This window comes from Oncorhynchus clarkii, chromosome 20 (genome assembly GCF_045791955.1).
Source record: "Oncorhynchus clarkii lewisi isolate Uvic-CL-2024 chromosome 20, UVic_Ocla_1.0, whole genome shotgun sequence".
Classification (NCBI taxonomy): Eukaryota; Metazoa; Chordata; class Actinopteri; order Salmoniformes; family Salmonidae; genus Oncorhynchus; species Oncorhynchus clarkii.
This window is the reverse complement of record NC_092166.1, coordinates 29,238,279-29,262,641: the sequence shown is the minus strand read 5'-3', so window position 1 is coordinate 29,262,641 and position 24,363 is coordinate 29,238,279. Positions and strand designations below refer to the sequence as shown.

Genomic DNA, 24,363 nt, shown 5'->3' with positions numbered 1-24,363 from the left:
GCCAGGCATGAGGTGGGAAGGATGGTCTCGGGTTCCGGGGTTGAAGCCGTGGGGCTATGGCGGCATGACAGTGCATTCCAGGCAAGCTAGGTGGGCCCTGCTGTTCAACTGGTTCAACTTCTCCCTCTCATACTGGCCGGGATCCAAGAATGTCAAGCGGATAGGGTGCAAAGGGTCCAGAACGGCAGGCAGTCTCAGGGTCAGAGCAGGCAGGGGTCAATAATCCAGTGTGGTGTGGCAAGCTACAGAACGGCAGACAGGCTCAGAGTAGGTAGAATGGTCAAAACCGGGAAAAACTAGAAAACAGAAACTAGAACAGACAGGAGCAAGGGGAAAACCGCTGGCAGGTTTCCCGAAACAAAATGAACTGGAAACAGACAAACAGAGAACACAGGTATAAATACACTGCTGATAAAGGGAAGATTGGCGACACCTGGAGGGGGTTGGAGACAAGCGCAAAGACAGGTGAAACAGATCAGGGTGTGACACCTACATTCATCCAAGTAATCAGAAACAGAGCATTGGAATAGGTACGTAAATGTCTGTCATCAATATGGTTTTGTGGGTTTTGACGCTCTTATGTAACCAGCCATAAAATAGCTATTATGGTAGGTTTTGACACTCTTATGTAGGTGTAATAACCAGCCATAAAAAAACAGGTATAAATATATTTGTCATGACAGTTTTAAGACCATATTATGACAGGTTATGACAAGTTACCTCAGCTGTTATGACATATTATGACTTGGTTATGTCAAGTAAACTGTTACCGGAAATGTTATCAAACCTACTGGATGACAATTTGTTCTTAAAAACTTATTCGGAATCTGTGTCCCTTTCACGAAACAGTTGAGCTAACGTAGGCTAATGCGATTAGCATGAGGTTGTAAGTAACAAGACAATTTACCAGGATATAGACATGTCTGATATTGGCAGAAAGCTTAAATTCTTGTTAATCTAACTTCACTGTCCAATTAACAGTAGCTATTACAATGAAAGAATACCATGGTATTATTTGAGGAGAGTGCACAATTTTGAACATAAAAAGTTATTAATAAACAAATTAGGCCATTTTGGGCAGTTTTGATACAACATTTTGAACAGAAATGCAATGGTTCATTGGATCAGCCTAAAACTTTGCACATACATTGCTTCCATCTAGTGGCCAAAATGTATATTGAACCTGGGCTGGAATAATACATTATGGACTTTCTCTTGCCTTTCAAATATCATGGTACAAAAAAAATACAAAATAACGTTTTTTTTCTTCTTTGTATTATCTTTTACCAGATCTATTATGTTATATTCTCCTACATTCCTTTCACATTTCCACAAACTTCAAAGTGTTTCCCTTCAAATGGTACCAAGAATATACATATCCTTGCTTCGGGGCCTGAGCTACAGGCAGTTAGAATTGTGTATGTCATTTCAGGCGAAATTTGAAAAAAGGGGGCAGATCCTTGGGAGGTTTTAATAACTAAGACAAAATCATTAATAATTGACTTTTTTTCTGCACAACATAGGTACAGCAGATCCCCTTATTGCATTGGACACTTTCCAATATACTTTTAGAGGCCATTCAATACAATAATCATGAAAACAAAAGCAATTTCAGTTAAGAGATTAGACTAATAAAGGAAATATAGGAAATAACAGCGCAGGTAGATAGCAATAAAAACTACTATAGAGGCACAAAATAAGTTAGAGGAAAAACTAAAAGAATTGTAGGAATTTATTTAAGAATTTATTACAAAAATAAAGCAAACTGGGTGGAAAATTGTAAATCTTCAACATCATGGTGGTATACCAGTAGAGGTATCTAGGACCTTTTTTGAGGTACTGAAAGATCCATTATTAGCATGTTTTAACTACTCCTATAAAAGTAGTAGACTATCAGGTACTCAGCAAGAAGGTCTGATTCCATTACTACTGAAACAGGACACAGGTGGTAAGTACAAAGATCCAGTCCATTTAAAAATCTGGAGGCTTCTTACATGTTGTGGTGTGAACATCCTGGCGAAATGCATAGCACAGTTTTTTTACAGGGACAATATATTGGAGATAATATACAACAACTACTTGAAACAATTGAACATTATGAAACATCAAATAAACCAGGCATGGTCTTCATAGCATATTCCGAAAAGGCTTTGGTGAATCTCTTACTGTATACAATGGGTTAAAGTTATGTATAGCAACCCCATTTTTGACAGCTGTGCAATAGAGGCTGCAAAATAGCTGGGAAGAGATTTTCTCGATGTACAGATTCAGTGGCACATGGTATATGACCTGATACAAAAAACAACACTTGATTCAACACTTCAAGTTTTTTATTTAAATTATTTAGCAAAATTCTTGCCACCAATAATAGAATGTTATATATACTGGGCATACAACAATCTCAGCTCTGAAGATTTTTCTGCGAAGAGACAGAACCATTTATTCTAGTATTGTATACTGAACAAAAATATCAATGCAACATGTAACAATTTCAATGATTTACTGAGTTACAGTGAAATCAGTCAAAAGGAAATCAGTGAATTGAAATATGGATTTCACAAGACTGGGCAGGGGCAGCCAGGCCCACCCACTGGGGAGCCAGGCCCAGACAATCAGAATACGTTTTTCCCTACAAAATAGTTTTATTACAGACACTCCTCAGTTTCATCAGCTGTCCGGGTGGCTGGTCTCATACGATCCCGCAGGTGAAGAAGCCGGATGTGGAGGTCCTGGACTGGCATGGTTACACGTGGTCTGCTGTTGTGAGGCCGGTTGGACATACTGCCAAATTCTCTAAACAAAGTTAGATGTGGGTTATGGGAGACAAATGAACATTCAATACTCTGGCAACAACTCTGGTGGACATTCCTGTAGTAAGCATGCCAATTGCATGCTCCCTCAAAACTTGAGACACCTGTGGCATTGTGTTGTGTGACAAAACTGCACATTTTAGAGTGGCCTTTTATTGTCCCCAGCACAAGGTGCACCTGTGTAATGATCTGTTAAACAGCCATCACTAGCATATTAGAGGCTGCTGCCTATAGGCATAGACTAGGAATCACTGACCACTTTAAGGAATGGAACACTAGTCACTAATAATGTTTACATATCTGGCATTACACATCTCATACGTAAATACTGTATTCTATACTATTCTACGGTATCTTAGTCACTTAATAATGTTTAGATATCTTGCATTACTCATCTCATATGTATATACTGTTTTCTATACTATTCCACTGTATATTAGTCTGTTCCACTCTGACATCTCTCGTCCATATGTATATAGTCTTAATTCATTCCTACTTAGATTTGTGTATATTGGGTATGTGTTATTTGTTAGATATTAATTGTTAGATATTATTGCACTGTCGGAGCTACAAGCACAAGCATTTCGCTACACCCGCAATAACATCTGCCAATCACGTGTATGTGACCAATAACATTTGATTCAACCATACTGTTTAATCAGTTTCTTGATATGACACACCTGTCATGTGGATGGATTACTTTGGCAAAGGAGAAATGCTCACTAACAGAGGCGTAAACAAATGTATTTTTTTTTTGTGCATTTGGAACATACAGATATGCATTTGTTGGTCACAGACACCTTTTCAAAAAAGGTAGGGGCATGGATCTGAAAACCAGTCAGTATCTGGTGTGGCCACCATTTGCCTCACACAGTGTGACACATCTCCTTCGCATAAAGTTGATCAGGCTATTGATTGTGGCCTGAGGAATGTTGTCCCACCCCTCTTCAAAGGCTGTGCGAAGTTGCTGGATATTGGCAGGAACTGGAACACACTTCGATCCAGAGCATCCCAAACATGTCTGCTGAGTATGCAGGCCATTATCATGCTGAAACATGAGGTGATGGCAGCGGATGAATGGCACAACAATGGGCATCAGGATCTCGTCACGGTATCTTTGCGCATTCAAATTGCCATCGATAAAATGCAATTGTGTTCGTTGTCCATCGCTTATGCCTGCCCATACCATAACCCCCCCGTCACCATGGGGCCCTCTGCTCACAACGTTGACACCGTTCGCCCACACGACGCCACACATGCGAAGAGGATGGGTTAATTTATCTATTATATTTCTTTAAATTGTGTGCACTTCTTCAGATTCTTCTGTATTTTTAGTATGTGTATGTGCTGTGAAAATTATTTGTCTATATATTATGTCAGTAAATTATAATTGTTGTAGTCAGCACCATTTCACCAGGTCAAATTCTTGGTGCATAGACCCATTGGTGAATGAAGGTAATTCTGATTCTGAAAGCCAATGCTTTACTACTTGAAATGTTGATTGCAAGTATACTCCAGTGACGCATTTTTTTTTTCATGCATTCTAATGTTGCATGGATGTCTGGTTTCAAGTAGAGTTAGAGAGTGAGTGCATCAATTTCTCTCTACATTCAATGCCATGTGTTCAAATCAAATCCAATTGTATTGGTCACCTACACATTTAGCAGATGTTATTGTGGGTGTAGAGAAATGTTTGTCGTTGGATGATCAATTTGGTGGGTTAATTAATAAATAAATAATTTATAAGATACTATTGTATCCTTTGTACTATTATGGGCCCTTCTCTACTGCAATTGGACAAACCACACCCCTTTCATGTTGCACCAAAACACAGCCATTACTTGTTCTTCTCCCAGAATGCACCTCGCTGTGCAGTGACGATGAGCACAACAACAAAACACAGCTAGCTGCAGAATAGGGTGTTAGCTTGCTAGCTACTTGAAATAAACATTAGCTGGTGTTACACAACCCATGGCGAAGAAAATAGATCAGTGACAAGCGAAATGAGAAACCATAAAAATGTGTACATAGCAATATGAATCGACCGTAAAAACTAAGATTGAGTCAGCTACATTAAAGACTAGATAATCATACCTCATAGCTAACTAACAACATTTTCGGCTAGTTTTCTAAAACTAGCTAGCGCTATGCCATTCAAGCTAAACCAAGTTAGCCAGCTAGCTCGCCAAGGCGGGGGAAAGGATTGGAGTAAACAACAACGGTAAGAATAGGTTTCTCATTGCTAGACATGTCAGTCATATACAATTACATACCGACCGCTTCACTGTCATGGGTGTAAACTTAAAAGAAATATATGGCTAGTTAGCCTATGTTAGCTAACCTAGCTAACGTTACCTAAGTTGATGAGAAACTGCGTTAATCTAGCCAGCTATTAAAACCGTCAGAGGAAACTAAATGATTTAAACTAGACATGTATTAGTTAATTCGTTAACCAGCTAGTTGTGTCGATAGTAATCAATGTATGTTATATTTGCATGTCCCTTTTGTCGTCTTTCCTTTGTCCATCTAGCTAACGTTAGCTAGCTAATGGTCTGTTAAATTACGCAAGCGCATAAAGTACTAACGAACTAAAGCTTTCTAGCCACCGACAGTGTCAAGCAAGGCCTCGTAGCTGATCGTCGGAGAGCCATAGCTTTCCCCGCAGGTACTTGCCACTTTCGGTAACTAGCCAACGAACGTTAGGTTGCTACAGCGCATTCATTGACCCAGGGCGTATTTCCCCAATACGTTTACGTGTGTTGTGTTGGGGCCGACCAAACCACAGCAGAATGCCATTAAGTTATCTAATTTAGCTGTCAACTAGCCATTGTTTGTGATAGTGTCTAGCCAAGTTTCAAGGTGAGACAGGCGTTATCTTGTTTACAACGTGAATAGCCAACTTAGAATGCTAGTTCGCCGATGTTAGCTTTTGCTAGCTTGTTACCTAACCTAGCTAATTTAATAGCCAACATGACTCAGCCTGTAACGTTAGCTACAGCACTTGACTGCCTATATAATATAGTGAGTGTGTCCATTAACATTTCTCCTGAGAAATTTTGCTGGGCAAAGCAGCAACGTCTATATATTAATGTTACAACTAGCAAAACGTATATGGTCGCGTTCAAGTAACACGTTTAGGCTAGAAGCCCCACGCCTGTGGCTGCTTTTCAGTTCTCACCTTTGAAAATATCTAAATACATTGCTAAAACACGTGTATGCAATCTCATGTAGCTAGAAGTTACATGTTAGTGAGGTAAACGGCAAAGTATTCCAAAGTCTTTTGTTTGTATTTCATGTATATGTTTTGGATAAGCCTTATGTGATACAGGCCAATTAACGTTAGATGATGTAGTTTATGTGTCAATAAGTGTATTTGGTGGACCTTGTAGCTTCCAGTAATGAGTAGTATACAGTCGCAACCAAAAGTCAATACTTATTGGACCTTTTTTGTCTTACACAGGGTGGTGTTGAATGACTAAATGATCAAGATAAAGGAGTGTGAAGATCGCTGGAGGATTCGACATGAAGTTGTATGTGTTCCAGGTCAACAATGGAAGCACTCTGGCATTTGACACAGAGCTCGCTGTCCAAACGTAAGAGCCATTTAAAAAAAAAATAAATAAATCTTTCAGATGACCTACATCCATTTTCAATTTATCTCAGTCATAACAGAAAATGTAATGTATGCTTAAATCAAAAAGTTGTCTGAATTTGATCATATGGCCTACATGTCTTGCAGAGTGTTGGACCTCAAACATGCCATCCAGGTCAAATACAAGATTGCAACCCAGCATCAAGTTCTGGTTGTCAATGGAGGGGAGTGTATGGTTGCAGAGAGGAGAGTCTGCAGCTACAGTGCCGGCACTGTAAGTTTGCACCATTTGGTATCATTTTTTTTTTTTTTTTTTACGATTATGTTGCATAAAGGAGCTAGTTTTGACGTAAACAAAATTTGGTGACAGTTTTCTGAAGCCCCTGTGCAAGATGTTGAATTAAAGAAAACGTTTTTATTCCAGACGTGTTCAGTTCAAGTGTCTTGACAGATTGTTATTTTTTTTGCCCAGGACACCAACCCCATATTCCTGTTCAACAAAGAGATGATTTTGTGTGACCGGGCTCCGACGATCCCTAAAACCACCTTCTCTATTGAGAATGAAATGGAGCTCAAGGTGGAGGAGTCACTAATGATGCCAGCAGTCTTTCACACCGTTGCCTCGCGAACACAACTTGCGGTGGTAAATGTTTTGTTTGTTCTGGTGCAGATACTACTTTCTCAAAATAAGCCACCAATGTTGCTGTACCTTGTTTCACCATGCTACAACATTAAAATCAGATATGAAAATGTAATCTTCTCAGTATTCGAGTAAGGAAAGCTAATGGAACTTATGATTGTTTTGTAATTTCTAGTGTGTTCTAACTTCTGAGTACCTTTCTTTTGCTTCTCCAGGAAATGTTTGAAGTCGCCAAGAAACTTTGCTCTTTCTGCGAACGCCTGGTTCATGATGAACACCTCCAACACCAAGGTTGGGCTGCTATCATGGCAAACCTGGATGACTGCACCCTGTCTTATCAGAAGCTACTGTGGAAATTTGACACGGCGTACATTAATTATCAACAAGAATTTGAGGATATCAAATTGAAACTGACAAAGTAAGTGACCCCCCCTGCATAAATATTAAGTTCAATGCAATTTGAAAGGGGTGGGTGGGGTATGAATGAAACAAATATATGGAAGGATTGTCCTGCTGTGACAGTATAGTCAATAGGTTAAATTTCAATTAATTATTCAGGTTAAATACATATTTCTCACACAGAATGTGCCTTTTAAGGTTAGAGATTTTTGCAGGTGTGTTGCGTACCACACTGGCACGTGTGGAATCATCTGCTAATTACGTTTCCCATGTCCCTCTCTGCTGTGCCACACTTGCCTTAATTAATCTGTATCCAAAGACCGTGCCACATGTGACCTGTATCCAAAGATCTAAATTCTATGGGCGTGAACTGACATTTGACATGTACTTTTTTAGACTGGGGACAGCAGTTTCAGTCATGGCCAATATCCCCCTGCTGGAGTGTCTGACCCGCCACAGCTACAAAGAATGCATAGAGAAGTCCTGCTCCACTCCAAACAAGGACTCTGACGAGACCGAGGAGGAGAAGTCCACCGACTCGGTGCTCTGCCCCTCCCCCACCAAGCTACCTGCATCGTTCTCTGCTCCGGGGGCGGGGGACTCGCCCGACACCGCCGAAGCCCAGGAAAGCAGTGAGATGACGGACAGTAGTGGGCTGAGGGCAGCCCTGCAAGAGGCAGACTCTCCAGAGAGGGCCAACCCCCTGTCCTTCAACGTCACACTGCTGGACTGGATAAATGTTCAAGACAGGCCCAATGACGTGGAATCAGTCGTGAGGAAATGCTTTGACTCCATCAATAGGGTGAGTCGCTGTTGTATGTTTCTGTCTGTTATGTTTGTCTCTTTGTTTCTGTGTGGCTGAATTGGTCTCTGTCAGTGGAGTGGTCTTGCCATGACTACTAAATGAATCAACATTGGGTGTAAATCTCAATTTATGAGAGTCTATTCAGTGATGTGTCTTGGTTGTAAAATGCAAAGCAACACAGACAAAATGGAACCATAATGTAAATGTCCTTTCTATTTCAGCTCGACCCACGGGTCATTCAACCATTCTTAGCGGAATGTCGAGACACGATTGCCAAACTGGATAATCAGAACATGAAAGCCATCAAAGGACTTGAGGACAGGTTATACGCTCTAGACCAAATGATAGCGAGCTGTAAAAAGTTGGTCAATGAACAGAAGGAACTTGCTCAGGTAGGCAAAATAAGGCGTGATCTAAATGAGGTAATATCAATGGTGAATAACGCACTGTATAAAATGTGCCTATTCATTCACATACTGTATGATGTACTGTATAATGCAATCCAGCTGAAAACTTGTGAATTAAATATATAAAACTAAAGTCACTTGTCTATCTGTTGGCTGTTAGGGCTTTCTGGCCAATCAGAAGCGTGCTGAGAACCTGAAGGATACGTCCGTGCTGCCTGACCTGTGTCTCAGTCACGCCAATCAGCTGATGATCATGCTGACCAACCACAGGAAGCTGCTGGACATCAAACAGAAGTGCACCACTGCCAAACAGGAGCTGGCGAACAACCTACAAGTTCGTCTCAAGTAAGGCATCTGTTAATTCTTCTCATTTATTTTTTCTGTCTCTTTTGGTGCATCTTTATTCCTTTTGAGCGATGCGGCAAACCAAAATCACTCCAATAAATTCACCATAAGTGGTCATGTGCAAGCCATGTAAATCACTTTTCTAATAATGCAAGCCAAGCTAACTGACCCTAACCATTGTGAATGTAGATGGTGCTGCTACGTGATGCTGCACGCGGACCAGGATGGGGAGAAGCTGCAGGCCCTGCTGAGGCTGCTGACCGAGCTGATGGAGAGAGTCCGGGTGGTGGACGCCCTCAGCACCGTGCCTCAGATGTACTGCCTGGCCGTGGTGGAGGTGGTTCGCAGGAAGCTCTTCATCGGCCACTACAGGGAGGTCAGTCAGAGCACAGGACTCGCTCACGAACCCTTTTCAAAACCCAAGGCCAGCCCACGTCTCTCTTCAGTCCCTACTTGCAGACCTACTGTAACACGATCCTCAACCTCCGGCCAGGCCTACAGATATGCTAGGAACTCAAACAATTAGATGAAAAACAGTGTAAATTGTGCTCTTCTGTTATCTCTCTTCTCAGTGGGCCTGTGCTCTCGTGAAGGATGGAAAGCATCTCTATGAGACCGAGAAGTATAAAAGGGAAACGTTTGGCAAGTTGTTCAGTAAGTTCCATTTTAAAAGTCCTATTTGGTGATTTTTTTTTTTACGAGTATCCCCTCTGAAATGAACATCCATTAATTCAAACCCAACAGCTGAGCTTTGTGATCCTCTTTGCAGGGAAATGTTTTCTCCGAAATCGGTTGTTTAGAGGACTTGACTCATGGCCCCCCACTTCATTTTGCGTAAGTAGTCAGTCATTTGCCGTGTTCTATGAACGTCTATTTCATTTACAAAATGTTATAATCCAACCCATTTCTCTCTTGTTTTTGTTGTCTCTTTTATTGTGTAGACAAGAAAGCCCAGAAAGTTTGACTTTGAGCTTCCCGATATTTCCCTTGGTGACCTGCAGTACTTAAAGACCTGTTGTCCTACAGAGGTGCAGCCTTTCCTCAGGTAGGCCGTGGTTTCCCTCACGTGCATAGTAAAGAAATAACCATGTCTTGTAACTTGGCACGGTTAATTGAATATCCTAACGGACGTTGATATTCAATTACTTGAGCGAGTGTTCTTTTTTTGGAGAAAAACGACTGTAGGCCTATTATAACATCGAAAAACTTTGTCTAGATGAAATAATCTGTGTGACATTTTTACCGACAAGGATATACCATGACATTTTAAATTGTACATTTAATAAAATAAACTTATTTTAAACCTTTACACTCGTACATATTGAAAATGGCAGATTTGTGCTTTGATAAACGCCTAAATTGGAACTCAGTAACAGTACAGTAACATGCGTCACATGACGTCAGAGCTCTGCACTTCACAGAGCTGTATGAACTTTGACTGACAGCCGTTCTGAACTTGAGCACCTCGCGAGACAAGAAGTTGCCTCCATCCCTCCCGCTAATTGGGCAACTTTAGCAAATGTTTTGTTGTCTTGAGTTTGGAAATGCTGTAAATGAAGAGGACTGTGTATTTTGAAAGATGAGACATTGAGAATTATAGTAAATACTGCTTTGATGTCATACAAGCAAGCCAAACACAGAGTCCAAATGTGCACTTGGCATTTCCATATCAAAAACTCATGTTGTGTACATTGTCAACGTTTATGATCACCGTTTGATGTACAGTTACAAGATGACATGGTGCCATGTGCATTTGCTTCATTATGAATCAATAGCCCAAAAATATTTTTTCTCTAATTTCTACTATCCAGATATCTGAAAAAATGTCAGGATATTATTTGAGTAATATAATCATTTCCAGTGTTCATCCCTACTTGTTACAGGCCTACTACCTGTATGATTAGTTTACTTGTGAACACTTGGCTGTATTCTCTGTTGCAACATTCAGTGCAATAGCCCTGGGAGACTGTCCATTTCGTATTGGAGTAAAGTTAGTCCCATGTTTCTTTCCCCCAGGGTTCCAACACTGTGTGATTTTGAGCCTTTGCATCTGCATGTGGAGATGCTTCAACAGTTGGTCCTTGCTTCTCAAGCTGCAAGTGTGGATGAGATGTCTCAAACTATCACCGATTTACTCAGCGAACAAAGGGTAATGACACATTTCAGTGGAATATGGAATGGCAGCTATCTAAAAGCACAGTAAACACTGTCCCTTTAGTGCATATTCTCCACTCACTCCCCTTCTTATTTCTGTTCCTCCAGGGGTCGTGCAGCCAGAGTGCTCAGAGATCCACGGCTGCGGTGACCCCACGGTCCGACAGCACCCCAGGGACTTCCTCCCCCAAGACCCCCTCCTCTCTCAGTCTCCCGGGGCCCCCCTGCCAGCCCCTCCCTGGCCCCACTGCCCTGGAGGACCTGTCCCCAGACAGCATCGATGCCCAAACCTTTGACTTCGAGACAATTGGCCACCCCAACATGGACCCCGTCCTGCAGCAGGCCGGCTCCCTGGACCTGGACTCCCTGGCTGAGAGCCCAGAGTCAGACTTCTTGTCGGCGGTCAACGAGTTTGTGATCGAAAACTCGCCCACCCCCATCAGCGACCCCACCAGCCCAGAGATGATGGTGGAGTCGCTGTACTCGTCGGTCATCAACGCCATCGACAGCAAGCGCATGCATGACACCACCACATTAGAGAGGGAAAACTCCAAGGTGGCTACGCTGAATCTGAGCATTGAGAAGTACCGCTCTGCTGCAGAGGAGTCCCAGGCCAACTTGCGGAGCGTCAAGGATGACCTGTACCGCTTCAGAGGCCTGGTGCTGAAGGAGCAGCGAGACTTTGGCTTTGCCCTGAAGAGCATGACCATTGAGGTGCGCAACATGGTGGACACCATCCGTAAGAGGGAGGAGGAGGAGCTGAGAGAGCAGCACCAGGCCGAGCTCCTCTCTGTGCAGCAGGACCATGAGAAGCAACTTCAGACTCTGACGGAGGAGAACCGGGTCAACCGGAACATCGTGAAAGACGTGCAGCGGGCCATGCTGGAGCTGGAGGGGCTGCTGGAGCGCAAGGAGAAGGAGCTGACCCAGCTCGAGGCTGAGAGGCAGTGCTGGACCGAGGCGGAGAGCGGACACACTCAGAGCCTCAGTGTCCTGGAGCAGAAAATCAGCAATCAGGCCCAAGAGTTGCTGACTGTGGCTGCCTCCAGAGACTCCCTGTACAGCCAGTTGGAGACACTCCACATTGAGATCGAGCGCGGCCAGCAGAAGATCCGCCAGGAGCTGGAGGGGGCCGAGCAGGTCCACCTGCAGGAACTGGAGGAGAGGATGAGGCAGCAGCACCAGGCCCAGCTAGACACCCTAGCCCGGGAGAACCAGGAGGCCATGGAGTGCCTGGCAACGGTGAACAGGGTCAAGCTGAGTGAGGTCGCAGACCGCCACGCCGCCTCTCTGACAGAGAGGGACGGCCAGCTGAGGGACCTGGAGGCCCGGGCAACCGAGCTGGCTGACCTACGCTGCAAGCTGGAGGTGGAGCTGGCCCTGAAGGAGTCAGAGATGGAGGTTGTGAGGCTTCTCTACGAGGAGGCCAAGCAGGGGCAGCAGGAAGCCAACGTGAGGAAGGCTACTGTAGAGGCAGAGACCCAGTCCCTCAACGAACAGCTAGTTCAGGTCAACGGGCAGCTGCATGCTAAGAACGAAGAGTACGAGAAGGGCCTGGCCGAGCTCCGGACGCTGATGCGCATGGAGAAAGACCAGTGCATCTCGGAGCTGGTGGGCAGGCATGAGGAAGAGACGAACCAGCGCCGCAGCGAGCTGACCGCCTTGCAGCAGCAGGCCCAGGACGCAGGAAGGAGCCATGCAGAACAGCTGCAGAACCTCCAACTAGACCTCGATCTGCAGACGGCAGCACTGCGCAACGATAAGGAAGTGCAGCAGAGGAGTTTTGAGGAGCGGGAGCAACACTTGAGGACTGTTATCTGCGATTTGCAGACAGAAAATGATCTGCTCACCAAAAGATTAGAGCAGGACACCCAAGCAGCCCAGGAACGTTTGGAGAAAGAGGAGTCCTTGAAGGCTGCAGTACCAGATGCCTTCAAAGACTTTGAGCAACAAAAGGAGGAGATGGAGAAAAGACTTCTAGACAAAATTAGACAGCTTGAAAATGAGCTTCAGGAAAGACAATCCTCAGAAAGGTAAGAGAGACTCATGTACCACTGTTACCAGGTAACAAATAACTGTGATTTGTAATAAACATTTAATCAGCCTTGTAATGAACAAGATTACTAGTTTTAGAGTTGATTCCCTACAATTTTGCAAGTTTGCTGAAATTCTACACATTTTGCCATTGGGCTGAGAGAGATGATTTAGCAATTGTATAGATCATTTCAGTCAATTCTACAAATTTTCCCATACGCTGGAGTGAAAAATGTGCTGTTTTACAGCAAATTTCCAGTAATTCTACACATTTTGCCATAGGGTGGAGAGAAATGTTTACAGTTTTTTTTATATAGGATATCTGAGTGAGAGTGACTAACAAATCAATGGAGGTCGATGATTACTACAAGTTTAAATAGCTGGCTAGACTAATTTACCAATCTACAAAATGTTAGCTGACATGGGCTAATTGAGTGACTGTCACTAACCGTGTTTTCATCCACAGTTTTTATGCGAGTAAAGTCACACTGTATATAAAAATGTAGAAAATCAGCTTTGATGGAAACAGGAAGTTTCGGTACAATTTTCTAAATGCCGACAGAATTTATTTGTTGGACATGGTGGGATCTATTTGTCTGTCAAATTAATTAAGTGGGAAATGGCAGTGGAAAAGCCTTTATGTACAAATATTGACATAATAACCATCATCTCGAGGTCAACTTGGAGGGTCTATGATATGGTGTGTGATCCTCCCACTACGACTTGGGAAATGCAGTTTATTAGGCTACAGATGGAATAAGTTATGACGAACTTCACAGGGTGGTGAAAGTGTATGGTGATGAACTTGATGCTCCTTTAAAAAAACAAAAATGATCGAGGGTCTTATTCTGATGACATGATGATCGATGCTTGCCTGCCATTTGTCAAATAAAAATATCCATAGTAAACGCATCACGTAGACGAGCCTACCCCCACAGCACCTGCGACCAGAGTAGGCACATTTGCTATTTAACACAAACTTTTTTTTGTGACAAAACTACCGGTAGAGTTTAGAATGCGATGGAAACGCACTTAACTTTTAGGTTTTTATTCGGTACTTCAAACTGAACCTCTTTAGCATCCGCCCCCCCCCCCCTTTTTTTTTTTGCCTAAAATGACACACCCAGATCTAACTGCCTGTAACTCAGTCCCTGAAGCAAGGATATGCATATTCTTGGTACCATTTGAAAGGAAACACTTTGAAGTTTGTGGAAATGTGAAATGAATGTAGGAGAATATAACACAATAGATCTGGTCAAAGATAATACAAAGGATTGTCTTAGTGCCGTCTTTGAAATGCAAGAGAGAGGCCATGATGTATTATTCCAGCCCAGCTGCAAATTAGATTTTGCCCACTTGATTTGGGAATATTTGCCTGAAAATTGGTTGCCAATTGGATGGAGACCTAGCTAGAGACTAACATAAGAGGGAAAACTGATACACAATCAAATTTAGAAATGTTCCCTTGTGTATTCTAACTCAACAGTAAGTTCAGACCCCGGCTGAGTTAGGATTACACAAACTCGTGTAGACTTCAATTAGCTTTAGTATACACTGAAAATAGCTATTTTCTTGCGTTACATAGCTGTGTTTAGGGTTTACATCCTGAAAAAGGCCCAGAGGTGAACACTTAAGGGAACCATAACATGTACTGCGTGCTTTGTCAATCGGATATTTAAAGGGAACATAAAATGACGGGCACTGAGACGAGACAAGAACTCACTAGGAACTCCTCACGACACTAACTTGTGAAGAGTATTTAATTTGACCTGTTGACCTACCTGATGTCTACGGTGTGTGACTTGTCTCTGTTACTTATGTCTCTTTCTTTCTCTGTGTGTGTGTGTGCTACAGAGAGGCGGGGTTGTCGAAGGTGCAGACAGAGGGTCGTGGATCCGAAGCAGGAGCTCCTCTCTCCCTGGACTCTGCCTTGCAGGAGCGTCTGCAGCAGGAGACGGCCTCCCTGCACACCCAGCTGGAGCTCTTGGAGAGGAGGAAGGACGAGGAGATGCAGAACCTCAAGACCTCCCTCATCGCAGAACAACAGGTCCGTGTTGGAATAGTCCTCACATCCTATTCAGAGGGTTCTTCTGTCGATATTGACCAGCACTGAATCTAGGAGCAGCACCATATCGAGATACACTGCAATGTACTTCCTATACTTTGTACTGTAGTTCGTTTTCCTACATTTTCTTTTATAGCTTTTAGCTAATTGTTTGAGCTTTTTAGCATTTGTCCCATTACCGTTCTTCTGAGGAGGTCTAATTTTGATTCACTGGAAACTGCAAGCAAACTGACTACAAGTGACCAACACCTGAAATGCTAAAAATACTCCATTACCTCACTACTACCACTATGTGCCCATGAGGCAGCCTTAGTCAGCCCCTACATGAAAGCAGGTCTGTGAGGCACTGTGCGTGTCATAATTATAGCACACAGTGTTCTCATGACCTCATCTTGCTAGCGAGCAGTCCAAATGGGAATAGGATACAGGTGGCTATGTGACCCTCTTGGAGGAATGGGGTTAAACCACGTTGTTCGTTAGAACACAATCTTTTGCCTCTCAAATTGAAAACTGCACCACAAATACACTGCTCCAAAAAATTAAGGGAACACTAAAATAACACATTTTAGATCTGAATGAATGAAATATTCTTATTAAATACTTTTTTCTTTACATAGTTGAATGTGCTGACAACAAAATCACACAAAAATGATCAATGGAAGTCAAATTTATCAACCCATGGAGGTCTGGATTTGGAGTCACACTCAAAATTAAAGTGGAAAACCACACTACAGGCTGATCCAACTTTGATGTAATGTCCTTAAAACAAGTCAAAATTAGGCTCAGTAGTGTGTGTGGCCTCCACGTGCCTGTATGACCTCTTTACAACGCCTGGGCATGCTCCTGATGAGGTGGTGGATGGTCTCCTGAGGGATCTCCTCCCAGACCTGGACTAAAGCATCCGCCAACTCCTTGACAGTCTGTGGTGCGGATGGAGCGAGACATGATGTCCCAGATGTGCTCAATTGGGTTCAGGTCTGGGGAACGGACGGACTAGCATCAATGCCTTCCTCTTACAGGAACTGCTGACACATTCCAGCCACATGAGGTCTTGCATTAGGAGGAACCCAGGGCCAACCGCACCAGCCTATGGTCTCACAAGGGGTCTGAGGATCTCATCTCGGTACCTAATGGCAGTCAGGCTACCTCTGGCGAGCACATGGAGGGCTGTGCGGCCCCCCAAAGAAATGTCACCCCACCCCATGACTGACCCTCCGCCAAACCTGCTGCTGGGTTGTTGCCCTCCTACGGCCTCCTCCACGTCTCCTGATGTACTGGCCTGTCTCCTGGTAGCGCCTCCATGCTCTGGACACTACGCTGACAGACACAGCAAACCTTCTTGCCACAGCTCGCATTGATGTGCCATCCTGGATGAGCTGCACTACCTGAGCCACTTGTGTGGGTTATAGACTCCGTCTCATGCTACCACTAGAGTGAAAGCACCGCCAGCATTCAAAAGTTACCAAAACATCAGCCAGGAAGCATAGGAACTGAGAAGTGGTCTGTGGTCACCACCTACAGAACCATTCCTTTATTGGGGGTGTCTTGCTAATTGCCTATAATTTCCACCTGTTGTCTTCCATTTGCACAACAGCATGTGAAATGTATTGCCAATCAGTGTTGCTTCCTAAGTGGACAGTTTGATTTCACAGAAGTGTGATTGACTTGGAGTTACATTGTGTTGTTTAAGTGTTCCCTTTTATTTTTTTGAGCAGTGTATAAACATCTACTACGCAATGTTAGTTTTTCTATAAATTGGCATTATCATAGGTTTTGCTACCAGCCTAAAACCCAGTGGTCCTCCAAGCCTAAGATCTTATGGTAAAGCGAGCAGGCTTGATTGACGTCTGTGGTTCTGAGCTCAACCCTCAATTGACTCACTCAGCCTCACCTGTCTCCTGTCTGGTAGTTCTTTGTCCTCTGTGACTGCCTCGTTGTGTTTTACTGCTGCTCTATTGCCTAGGTGTCTGAAGCCTTCATGTCCCCCTCCTCCCTCCCCCCCAGACTAACTTCAACACTGTTCTGATGAGAGAGAAGCTGAAAAAGGAACAGATCATCAGTGAGCTCACAGAGGAGCTGCGGAAGGTTACCCAGCAGCAGGAGAAGGACAAAGGTACCCGACAGTCACGTACAGCTAGGACACTGAGAGAACAGAATGATTTCTGCCCTTTGAACTCTTAATGGGCTGGATGTGCTGGAACTAGATAGCATTTTCTATGCTGTTATTGTTTTCAGAGGTTATTTTGTTGATTGTATTGAAAGTAAGCCGTGCTGCAGTTCATTCATTAGGGGTGGCAGGTAGCCTAGTGGTTTGAGCGTTGGACTAGTAACCGAAAGGTTGCAAGATCGGATCCCCGATCTGGCAAGGTAAGAAATCGTTCTGCCCCTGAACAAGGCAGTTAACACACTGTTCCTAGGCCGTCATTGAAAATAAGAATTTGTTCTTACCTGACTTGCCTAGTTAAATAAAGGTCAAATTAAAAAATGTATCCTGATATGTTAATTTTGTGTCTTCAGGTCTGATAGAGATGCTGTCTGAGGACCGTGCCATCGTCATGCAGGAGAAGAAGCAGTTGGAGGAGGATCTGACCCGTCTGCGCAGCACAGCCCTGGTGTCCTCTGCCTACTACAGCCCTAACCCCTTAGCTCTAGAGCCCACTGGAGCCGGGGCTAGACTTGGATCTGGAGCATGTCCTGGACCTGGGACTGAGGTTGGGGCTGGAGCCTGCTCCTCTGAGCTCTTCCCTGACCCAGACAGACTGGCCTCTGTGGCTGCCACCAGAGAGGACGACAGAGTGGACTCGGCTGTGGAGGCCAGCATGGTGACTGTGCAGTAAGCATCCCCCAAACACAAACAGTCCAATAAACAGTGATTCAGAAGAACCCCCCCCTATCACAATCAATCTGTCGTTTTATAGAAATAAGCTTTGACAGATATACTTCGGCAAAATATTGTTTAAACATATACACACAGTGCCTTGCGAAAGTATTCGGCCCCCTTGAACTTTGCGACCTTTTGCCACATTTCAGGCTTCAAACATAAAGATATAAAACTGTATTTTTTTGTGAAGAATCAACAACAAGTGGGACACAATCATGAAGTGGAACGACATTTATTGGATATTTCAAACTTTTTTAACAAATCAAAACTGAATAATTGGGCGTGAAAAATTATTCAGCCCCCTTAAGTTAATACTTTGTAGCGCCACCTTTTGCTGCGATTACAGCTGTAAGTCGCTTGGGGTATGTCTCTATCAGTTTTGCACATCGAGAGACTGAAATCTTTTCCCATTCCTCCTTGCAAAACAGCTCGAGCTCAGTGAGGTTGGATGGAGAGCATTTGTGAACAGCAGTTTTCAGTTATTTCCACAGATTCTCAATTGGATTCAGGTCTGGACTTTGACTTGGCCATTCTAACACCTGGAAATGTTTATTTTTGAACCATTCCATTGTAGATTTTGCTTTATGTTTTGGATCATTGTCTTGTTGGAAGACAAATCTCCGTCCCAGTCTCAGGTCTTTTGCAGACTCCATCAGGTTTTCTTCCAGAATGGTCCTGTATTTGGCTCCATCCATCTTCCCATCAATTTTAACCATCTTCCCTGTCCCTGCTGAAGAAAAGCAGGCCCAAACCATGATGCTGCCACCACCATGTTTGACAGTGGGGATGGGTGTGTTCAGGGTGATGCTTTTACGCCAAACATAACGTTTTGCATTGTTGGCAAAAAGTTCAATTTTGGTTTCATCTGACCAGAGCACCTTCTTCCACATGTTTGGTGTGTCTCCCAGGTGGCTTGTGGCAAACTTTAAACAACACTTTTTATGGATATCTTTAAGAAATGGCTTTCTTCTTGCCACTCTTCCATAAAGGCCAGATTTGTGCAATATACGACTGATTGTTGTCCTATGGACAGAGTCTCCCACCTCAGCTGTAGATCTCTGCAGTTCATCCAGAGTGATCATGGGCCTCTTGGCTGCATCTCTGATCAGTCTTCTCCTTGTATGAGCTGAAAGTTTAGAGGGACGGCCAGGTCTTGGTAGATTTGCAATGGTCTGATATTCCTTCCATTTCAATATTATCGCTTGCACAGTGCTCCTTGGGATGTTTAAAGCTTGGGAAATCTTTTTGTATCCAAATCCGGCTTTAAACTTCTTCACAACAGTATCTCGGACCTGCCTGGTGTGTTCCTTGTTCTTCATGATGCTCTCTGCGCTTTTAACGGACCTCTGAGACTATCACAGTGCAGGTGCATTTATACGGAGACTTGATTACACACAGGTGGATTGTATTTATCATCATTAGTCATTTAGGTCAACATTGGATCATTCAGAGATCCTCACTGAACTTCTGGAGAGAGTTTGCTGCACTGAAAGTAAAGGGGCTGAATAATTTTGCACGCCCAATCTTTCAGTTTTTGATTTGTTAAAAAAGTTTGAAATATCCAATAAATGTCGTTCCACTTCATGATTGTGTCCCACTTGTTGTTGATTCTTCACAAAAAAATACAGTTTTATATCTTTATGTTTGAAGCCTGAAATGTGGCAAAAGGTCGCAAAGTTCAAGGGGGCCGAATACTTTCGCAAGGCACTGTGTGTGTATATATATATATATATATATATGAGTATGGAGACATATTTGGTGGAACTGAGGACAGTGAGGACTTTAAAGGTGCTCCTTATTGGATAATGAAGATAAATTATGAATATAAGTTGTCATCTTTCAAAGAATGTCAGTTTTAATGTGTAAAAGATTAAAAAAGGATGTTGAAAGTGCTTGTTTGAGATGGCCAGACAAGGATGGACAAAGTGAGGACAAATAACAGAGAGCGAGGGAGGCTAGGATTGGGAAATGTAAGTTATATTGTTTTTTTCTTCTGTTAACTAACAGTTATGCAGGCTAGCAATCATCATTGCCATCTCAAACAAAAGTCACTTTAAATTCATATTCATGCTTGATGAATTATTTTATTTTTTTCCCAGAGCAACTATTTGTTTGAATGATTGTCAAATGTGTTAAAAGCTGTCGCCAAATTGGTCTGATTATTGGCCCTTTGTCTCTTTATTAGCGATAACATCCTGATGATGTCGGAGGAGAAACAGCGGATACTGTTACTTGAGAGGGTGAGTAGACATCTAAATGGAACCTGATGAAGTTGGGGTTGGATTGTTATAGAATTTGACTTGAGCTGTAACACCTTCTGCCATATTTCAGACTTTACACATGAAGGAAGAAGAAAACAAGCGCCTCAGTCAAAGACTGGTAGGTTTTTGTTGACTTTGATTAGAGGAGGAGGAAATGTTGATTTTAATATCATGTGATTGTTTAAGCCAACCATTCTAGCCCCCTCCCAAAAAAATGAACATGTTTTTTTGCATTTGTTTTTCACTTGGTTACCATGTGTATTATTTACTTCTAGAGTATATAAAACATTAGGAACACCTGCTCTTTCCATGGCAGACTGACCACGCAAATCCAGGTGAAAGCTATGAACCCTTATTGAGGTCACCTGTTAAATCCACTTCAATCAGTGTAGTTGAAGAGGAGATTGATTTTTAAAGAAGGATTTTTAGGCCTTGAGACAATTGAGACATGGATTGTGTTTGTGTGCCATTCGGAGGGGGAATGGGCAAGACAAAATATTTAAGTGCCTTTGAAGGGGGTATGGTAGTAGGTGCAAGGTGCACCGGTTTGAGTGTGTCAAGAACTGCAACGCTGCTGGGTTTTTCACTCTCAACAGGTTCCCATGTGTATCAAGAATGGTCCACTACCCAAAGGACATCCAGCCGTCATTGGTGGAAGAGGACAAAGGAGGCTGACACGAATTGTGCGGAGCAACAGACTGGCTACAGTTAGTCCAGTGACAGTCCAGTACAACATTGGTGCACAAAGACCCATAAAATAATTCATAACTTGTCATGCCTTGACAAGAATGGGGTATGGCAGCTGATGACCTTACAAAGTTCCACTTCTTTCAGCTAAAAAACAAAAAACTGCGTTTGCAGTGGGCTGAACGAAAACAAGGAACGAAAACACTGGACACTGAAGAATTGAAAAGACATGGTCTGACGAGTCCCCGTTCCTGCTGTTTCATGCTGATGGGAGGACTAGGGTATGGAGAAAACCACGAGTACATGCATCCGTCATACCGCGTGTCAACTTTGCAGACTGGTGTTGGGGGTGTGATGGTGTGATTTCATGGCACACATTGGGCCCCTTGATAAAAGTTTGAAAGCCACAGGAAGTCTGAACATCGTTGCTAATCATGTGCATCCCTTCATGGCAGCAGTGAATCGAGCTGCCAATGTTTTATTTTTTAACAGGATAATGCCCCATGCCATAACGCTAGGATTGTACAGGAATGGTTCTGCGAACATGAAAGTGAATTCAGCTGCCTGCAGTGGCCCGCCCAGTCACCAGATCTCAATTCAGTTGTGTATCTGTGGGAGGAGATGGGACAAGCTATTTGGATTAGAGCTCCACTACCAGCCAACTTGACACAACTGTGGGAAGCATTGGAGTCAACATGTCCCTAGCATCCCTGTGGAACTCTTTTGAAACCTTGTACAGTCCATGCCCTGACGAATCAAGGCTGTTCTGAGGTGCAACTCAGTATTCGGAAGGTGTTCCTAATGTTTTATACACTCGGTGAATAGGCCGATATAATTCATTTAGCTTTTCACAGGCTTTATCAGTGTACCCCAAGCTATTTTACCCCACCACCACTAGATGGCAATAGCATCAATGCTTCAATCTCTGTTCAGCAGACCTAGGAGCTTTCTGAGCGGCAACAGTAACTTCCTCTATCAAAAGCCTTCTGATAAAGGGGAATCAGAACAATCATACAGGCAGTTTGACATATTGCAGCACTATTGCTCACATACCTAAACAAAAGCATAACAATGCATGCCAAAATGTATCCGTTCCAGCAAGTACATTTCACGCCGCACAACATACGGTACTATTGATGGCTGCTATGCAAAGATCAGTCAGTATACATTTTGGCCAGGAACGCATCCATGGCCAGCAGTGTCAAGAAGATTATCGTCTCACTCTTAACAACCATGACCGTTCTCTCTTTGTAGATGTCTCAAAGCATGTCCTCGGTGTCGTCACGGCATTCTGAGAAAATTGCCATCCGAGAGTAAGCATACGAAGATTGACACACAAAAGTGCTGATGTGTAGTGTATATAGACTCAGTGGCTGTACGTTTTCTCTAGCAAATCAAAGTAAGAATCTAGCACCATTTTTGTGTGAAGGTTGACCGCTGTGTCCGTTTCAGTTTCCAGGTTGGCGACTTGGTTCTGATCATCCTCGATGAAAGGCATGACAACTATGTGCTATTCACCGTGGGTCCCACCCTGTACTTCCTCCACTCTGAGTCCCTCACGGCCCTGGACCTCAAACCAGGTCAGAAAATCACCTTTTAATTGTAGGCCTCAATTCTTAAAAAGCATTAAGTTATTATAGAATAAAGTTATAATATACAAAAATGTACAATTGAACTTTTGTATATAATAGACAATTTTACTAAGTTATTGTGTAATGTGGTTTTGAAGAGCAAGTTATGTGCAAAAACAAGCAGGTGTCTCTTTACAAGCTGTAAATACTGTTGAATTTATTAACTTGGACAGATAAGTGATTTTGAGTAACCCGTGTCAAAGTTTGTGTACTGAGCATTGGTTTTATTGTGTCGATCACTGACAGATCCTATGTTTACTTCAGCATCAGGAGCCTCAAGACGGCCGTGGGTTCTCGGAAAAGTTATGGAGAAAGAATATTGCCAGGCGAAAAAGGTAAAGTATAGTAGTATATAGGTAATGAATTGTAATAGTCTAGTAGTAGAGCACAGTAGCTTTTCTGAATATAGATGGCCATTAAAGGAGGTCAAATAATCAATAATTAAAATAAAATAATGAACAATCAAAGGATGACTTTCTAAGAGCACGTATGTTGTGTATGTTTCCCATCTTAGGCTCAAAACCGGTTCAAAGTTCCTTTGGGCACCAAGTTCTACAGGGTGAAAGCTGTTCCGTGGAACAAGAAAGTATAGTACAGCCAAGTTATGAGCTGAAATGTATATTTATATTGCATAAAGTTTTAAACACTCACATCATACATCATTTATAGATATCAACTTGAAAATGAAAAGAAAGATCATAATCATGGTATTATTTTGGCCTTCAGTTCAACATCTCATCAACCCCGTCTTTCTTTTTAAACTAGAGTATTTGTTGTTGTGGACCAAATGCTATTTCTTTATTAGGGCATGGCCCTAAACACTGGCAGAAAGCATTAATACCCGTGTGTTAATTTGAACAAAAACTATTTGAATGTTTATATATTTAGTTCTCATTCATTATCAGCATTTGTCCTCTTTTGTGGAAAATAGTTCATCATTATCAGCAATATAATTCAAATGAAAATATACATTTATTGTAAATGTTTATGGATGAATGTTCATGGCATGCATATTGATATATTTTCTTTGGTTTCACTTATCCAGATAAATGTCGTAGTTGGAAGTGTAGTCGATGCCGTTTGTTACTCACAACGCAGTATGGCCCTGAGTTAATACTGAAATGTACATTTTGGCTGACTGACGCAAGCGGTCATCATTGCAATCATTGACGATGCACTTTCCAAAAACAATGCTTTTTGTTCATTCAAAAGGGAAGGAATTGTGCTATTAAATCAAATAAATACAGAAAAAACTAACAGCGCAAAACTTCCCGCTATCATAGAATATTGATATGTAGAAAGGAATACTTGTTTGACTGTGTTTCATGATTGGATGACATTGTACATTTACCCATCATTCAAATCACGGAAGTAACAATAAAGGACTGTATTGTAAAATAATTTAGAGTTTTGAAACAATAAAGGATTGATCCCAAATAACTTTACTGCACTTAGTTATTTCAACATATCAGGTACACAACTGACATACTTGCCCATTACAAAATATACACATATAAGATGTAAAGACAGGACAGATGTTTAAAAAGATGTTTCATAAAAATATGACATTCATTTAACACGATGAGCATCACCTCGGAAGTGCAGCATTGGAGAGAGTATCATATATCGAATATACCTCAATGACCTGCATA

General features: G+C 42.6%; 1 protein-coding gene across 4 annotated transcripts; it reads left to right on the top strand.

The window, feature by feature from the left end:
* Positions 1 to 4,664: 4,664 nt before the first annotated feature.
* Positions 4,665 to 24,151, top strand: LOC139376170 (RB1-inducible coiled-coil protein 1-like). Of its 4 annotated transcripts, none has more exons than XM_071118436.1 (23): positions 4,665 to 5,031; positions 6,271 to 6,403; positions 6,550 to 6,676; positions 6,875 to 7,045; positions 7,258 to 7,460; positions 7,838 to 8,243; positions 8,468 to 8,638; positions 8,814 to 8,998; positions 9,188 to 9,374; positions 9,571 to 9,652; positions 9,768 to 9,832; positions 9,940 to 10,043; positions 11,015 to 11,147; positions 11,261 to 13,185; positions 15,041 to 15,233; positions 17,256 to 17,364; positions 17,769 to 18,084; positions 20,318 to 20,372; positions 20,464 to 20,511; positions 22,335 to 22,393; positions 22,533 to 22,660; positions 22,976 to 23,046; positions 23,226 to 24,151. In XM_071118436.1, exons 2-23 carry the CDS (start codon positions 6,333 to 6,335, stop codon positions 23,301 to 23,303), a joined length of 4,887 nt encoding a protein of 1,628 aa, XP_070974537.1. In that variant the 5' UTR covers positions 4,665 to 5,031; positions 6,271 to 6,332; the 3' UTR covers positions 23,304 to 24,151. The 4 variants fall into 4 exon arrangements, with proteins under 4 accessions (XP_070974537.1, XP_070974535.1, XP_070974538.1 ...); XM_071118434.1 differs by having other exon boundaries at positions 22,958 to 23,046; XM_071118437.1 differs by lacking the exon at positions 4,665 to 5,031 and adding an exon at positions 5,396 to 5,475.
* The last annotated feature ends 212 nt before the right edge of the window (positions 24,152 to 24,363 follow it).

Bases quoted from the DNA above. Each gene is read 5' to 3' on its own strand.
- LOC139376170 (XM_071118434.1), top strand. From the start codon at position 6,333: ATGAAGTTGTATGTGTTCCAGGTCAACAATGGAAGCACTCTGGCATTT. The intron at 6,677-6,874 runs GTAAGTTTGCAC...TTTTTTGCCCAG, and splicing joins GCAGCTACAGTGCCGGCACT to GACACCAACCCCATATTCCT. The intron at 9,653-9,767 runs GTAAGTTCCATT...TCCTCTTTGCAG, and splicing joins AACGTTTGGCAAGTTGTTCA to GGAAATGTTTTCTCCGAAAT.